The following is a 5,472-nucleotide window of genomic DNA, read 5'->3' on the forward strand; positions in this document are numbered from 1 at the left end:
CAATAGGTGTTCAAAAGGGCCCCAATACTTGTGCAGCTGATGTGGCATCACATGATTGGTTACTTTTCACAACAAATGGTATATTTCATACAACTATTGGTGCAATGTTATACAAAGGTTGGACATTAAATCAACAAGTATTGGGGTATTAAATCAACAACTTCTATCACAAGAATTGGAATGCCCTCAACTACTTGATCCTTTCCCCTTAATTAGGAAGCTTCGTCATCCATGGCCGATCACCATGACAGGTACACTGAAGAGAAGCAATAAGATTTATATAGCATTAAAAAGACACGAGCTTTAAAAGCTCAAAGTACATTGGTCTTTCAGTTTCAATAGAATGTGTACGAAAAAAAATTCAGTTTCAAATTTTAAGGAGGACAAGATAAGGTCCATCTATTTTGACTTTCTAACTTTGATGAATACAAAAACCCAACAATTTGTATTCCCAAATCATTTTAATGGCAAAATGCCTCAGAGAATTAAATTCTATGCAGTACAGTGGTATTTCAGTTTCAATAGAATGTGTACTAAAAAAAAATTCAATTTCAAATTTTAAGGACAAGATAAGGTCCATCTATTTTGACTTTCTAACTTTGATGAATACAAAAACCCAACAATTTATATTCCCAAATCATTTAAATGGTAAAATGGCTCAGATAATTAAATTCTACGCAGTAAAAACTACCACACAAGTTTCTTGAGTGCAGTTAAGTTGCAGTTACATTACACTAAGTGCCCTTTCGGTACCAGAAAAGGCATTTCCCAAATGTATAGCTATTGGAATAGTATCTGAGCTCACTTATCCATATCATATCATCTCCCGGCTAAAATTGTGTACACGTGTGTCATTCAGATGAAGCAGGCAATTTTATTTCTTTTTACAGCTAAAGTAAAATGAATGCCCACTCGGTACTTGTTTTCAATAGCCGTACATTCCTTAAAAGTCATCACTGTTTCTGGAAGCTCTATGTTTTATATTGCTCCATTGTCAAATGGGTGGTTGTTGAATTCAGCATTGGTTGCTATGGAAGAGGGCACCTCAAATTCAACGTTTGATAAGTTGGACTATCCTTGCCTTGTATGTCATAATGCATTTTAAAAAAGTGATTTTGAGAGAAGTTTGAATACACTGTGTCACTATCTTTTGATTTTTGATGGCACCCATGTTGATTGATTTGATGATATGATTTCTAATGTTTTCAATTAGGTCAAGTTGGTGGGTAGATTCTATCAAAGTTTGTTTACTGCTCTGGTTTTTATTAAGAGTGCAAGAAGCTCTGAAATAGAAACTTGACAATTCTATCTGTTTACTTCTGTTTGCCTCACATAATGCAGTCAGTGCCAGTGATTATCTAAAATGTAGGGATTTGGATCATCAAAATTCAAAATAATGTCTTGAGTGATATCCATCTGAAATGTAGGGATTTGGGTCATCAAAAGAAATGACTTGACTCATATCTGTTCCAAAGAATGGCTGGAGTGGTAACTGTTCCATAGAAATGTAGTGAATAGATTTCTCTTTCAAAGTAGTTTTAATGCCTTGATTCATATATTCTCTGTACAAAGTTGTGATTCCTCAAGTCTATACTTCTGTTAGTCACAGTGAGTGTCGGTAACAATCTAAAATGTAGGGATTTGAGTTATCAAAAGAATGTCTTGATTGATATCTGTTTCAAAGAATGTGCTGGACCGGTAACTGTTCCATAGATATGTAGTGAATAGATTTCTCTTTCGAAGTAGTTTTAATGCCTTGACTCATAGGTTCTCTGTACAAACTTGTGATTGCTCAGGTCTATACGTATATTCAGTTCTAAAATAAATACACCCACTTGTTTGATTGTATTGGTTTGGGATTTCCTGTACTTATAGGTTCTAAATACCAATGTGTGTATTGGGCAGAGAGAATATAGTGAAGCAGAGTTGAAGCAACTTCTGATGTCCGCAGCCATTGAACTGGATTCTATAAGAGGCTCTGCACAATCTCAGATGCAGCTTCAAGAAGCCCAAATAGCCCACCTGAAAGAGATTCTGGAGAGAGTAAGGAGAGAAAGAGATGAAAAAAGAGAGGAATGTGTGAGGCTCACTAACAAGTTAGAGTACATTCAAGCAGGAGCCATTGACACTGGGTGTAATAATAAGTGTATTAGTACTGCTCCTGGTTATGATCATTCAGCAGGGTCTGCATATAAACATAATAGTAGTTTCCTAAGCAGCAGTAGCAGAAACATACATGAAAATGTGAAACCCCTACCAGAGAGAGGAAAATTGGTTGAAGCAGTTCTTCAGGCAGGCCCTCTCCTGCAGACACTCCTTGTGTCAGGTCCACTCCCACAATGGAGACATCCTCCACCATCAATTCAGTCTCTGCAACAAATGGGTCCAATAATTCAAGAGGCCAATTCTCCTGGCCTTTTATGTGATTGCTATACATGTAAGAATGTGGGAATTGAATCACCAGTTTTTGCTTCTACAAATAACTTTGTTCATGGAGATCAGAATCTGTGTCTTAGCAATATGAACACTGTGAGTACAGGTTTCAGTTCTAAGAGCACTCATAACAATGAAGAATGTAATGAGTGTCAGACTGTCCCTACTGCAACTAAACCAGAAATGGGGATGTTCCAAGCATCTAATAGCAAATTTGGTTTTGGTTGTCCTTCTGTTTTAGGGAACCAGTCTTTTTAACTATAATTGTATTTTCAGATTTCATATATGCAATGATTGTTGCATGCTGAATAATAAACAAATATGATATCTTTCAACATATTTCATAGATGATCAGATTTGGAATGTCAGAAGTCCAATTGTATATATATTATCATACCTATATGAAATTTGATCAGTGAACTGTATGTGTTTCTATGACTAATATGAGCTATTCTGAAATCATATATTCCTCTAACTTGTATCAAAATATTCATTTCAGTCTTTTGGAATGGTAAGGAAGGTTTTTTAAATGGTTTTAATCATTTTGCAATGAGTAGTATAGAGTTAGCAATGAAGTTCACCAGTCAACAAATAAACTTCAAACAAGGATTAATATAAAAGTTCGCCAGCATTCAGCTTGAAATTATAAGCAATACACAGATTTATAGAATTAAAAATATTTTAATTAGAAGTATTATCTATGATAAAAAGAATTACAGATTTACAGAATTAATAATATTGAAGATCGTCAAAATTAATTATTAAATATGAACAATAATAAGAAATGAATATTGTAGCTATTGAAAGAGTTTTTTGAAGTTTTCTAACTTTAAATATAAAATTTGACAAATAATTTAAAGTCATAATATTTTGGAAAATTCTAATGTCCAACAGCTACAACTATGACCAGCTGGTCAATAAGGCTGCTGATCTCCTTAAGTCTTTATAGTTGCTGTTTGTCTTTTTGTCTTTTCTCTGATTTTTCCGCTTTGCTGTTCCTTTCTTTAGCTGTCCATTCGGTTAACTGACCTTTTTGCCAGTCTTTTGTAAGTTGTTTCAAAGCTGGTCTGGATGTTTTTTGATGAACTATCTTATGCTCTTGTGTTAAAGGTTTCGGGTCGTTAAAACCTGTTTTTCATATTAATCAGAACATTCATTTTCTATTGTTATTTATTTTCTTATATTTTATTTTAAATAATCTTCAATTTTGATATCTTTCTAGATTTATTATATGGGTAGATGCTTTTGATTGGAGTTATGAATGAAAAGAGATGGGTTTTTGAAAAGATCACATGAAACTATTACAAACTATCTTTTGCATAACCAACCGTTTAACATCTTTCTTACAACATCCTTCTAACGCTCTCTCTAAATCTATGATTAACTTCAATTACTAGCCATGTTTTTGTATGTAGTGTTAAAGTGTTTGAAAATTATAAGATATTAATATTCTGTGATGATTTGCTAGGTGATGCTTAAGTTGTGTTAGGTTACTTTGACTTGTGCTAGGCAATGACATCTCCCTACACTCAACCCACACAATATAATAGCTATGAATATGAAAGGAGCATAACCAATGGTCATCTTCAAATTCTATTGTATTCAAATTAGGTTATGATAATTGTCTTCAAAAATTATATTTAAAAAAAAGGAAATTAATCTTTCTTTAATATTATTTTGGTCTAATTAAATAAAATGCATATAAATTAGTATAATTAGATTTAGATTAATAAATAATATATGTGGGTATAGATAATGTATAACTTAATGACCAAAATTATAAAATTAATTGTAACAAATAAAGTGTTTTTAGGTTCAAGCTAAGATTTGATTAAGAATAAGTATTTAGGTAGTCTTTGAAAGTGATTGTTTTAGAATAAGATTGGATCCTCTTAATTTGTGTTTTGCCTTAGTTTCAATGCAAGATATGTTTCTCTTTCTAGGTTAAGTATGTAAAATTATGATCATTTGTAGGCATGAATTTCTCTATGGGAGTGGGGATCTAATCTTACAACTTATGTTTTTTTACTCTTGGGTTCACCCAATTCAACGGTCTATTGTCTTGAAAAGATAGGTAGTATTTAATAATACATTTTAAAGGTCCACTAAATTGCTAGGGGACACATTCTCCTAGGTTGACCCTTAGAAATGACTAATTTTATGATCATGCTAAAGATTAATAGGCATCAAGAAAATATGCATATGTGTTTGATGATGATGTTGAAGAAAATACTATTTTCTAGTGCATAAATTGAAGTGCTCTAGTAATAAATAATTCTTGAATTCTTTGTGACTATGAATGACCTAAGATGAGATGAGATGCAAACTTAATATAATTGAATTCCTTTATAAATAAGGAAAAAGTAATAAATCATATTAACATTGTATAATCGGTTCATAATAGCTACTAAAATGGGCAGGATTCAACCAAATTTAAATTTGAAATGAATTTTAGAGTTTTAGGGGTTATACCTTTTGATGCATGATTGATCCAACTTCTATGAGAATTGGCTAGGATGATGGAGCTATAAGATCTAGGTAGGGAATGGATGTTCAAATGTGGTTCAAATTTGTGGGAAATGATATGTATAATAAATAACATAATATATAGATAAGTCTGTAGATACATATGGGATAAGATATAATGAATGAGATTATGTGTAAAGAGGGATAGATAAATGATCTCTATTTCACAAGATTACACTATTTGTCAATATGTAATTGATGCTCTGCAAAAAGGGCAAGTGTTAGATCAAAACCTATGGTCGTATAACACACAAACAATAAGAAACAAGTATTAAGGTTAGTGTTATTCAACCAAAGATCAACCTAAGCAGGCATATCAAAAGAGACACCAAGAACAAAGTAAAACATTTAACTATGGATGTAAATGCAAGAAGACATCTCCAAATGCCTTCTACTATATTCTTGGCTCCTTCTCCTTTGTTCCTCTCCTCTCTAAGTTCCAAACTAGTGTAGCTCTCAATAGCTTTTTGCGCTATGGATGCTTATGGAGGTTTGAGATTGAAGTATTTGCTC

General features: G+C 32.6%; 1 protein-coding gene across 1 annotated transcript; it reads left to right on the plus strand.

Moving 5' to 3' along the window:
• The first annotated feature begins 1,115 nt into the window (after positions 1–1,115).
• LOC131056090 (uncharacterized) lies at positions 1,116–2,783 on the plus strand. The gene is made up of 2 exons (XM_057990427.2): positions 1,116–1,488; positions 1,906–2,783. The coding sequence occupies exons 1-2, from the start codon at positions 1,477–1,479 to the stop codon at positions 2,689–2,691; spliced, it is 798 nt and encodes a 265-aa protein (XP_057846410.2). The 5' UTR covers positions 1,116–1,476; the 3' UTR covers positions 2,692–2,783.
• Positions 2,784–5,472: the final 2,689 nt, after the last annotated feature.

This window comes from Cryptomeria japonica, chromosome 2, assembly GCF_030272615.1.
Source record: "Cryptomeria japonica chromosome 2, Sugi_1.0, whole genome shotgun sequence".
NCBI lineage: Eukaryota > Viridiplantae > Streptophyta > Pinopsida > Cupressales > Cupressaceae > Cryptomeria > Cryptomeria japonica.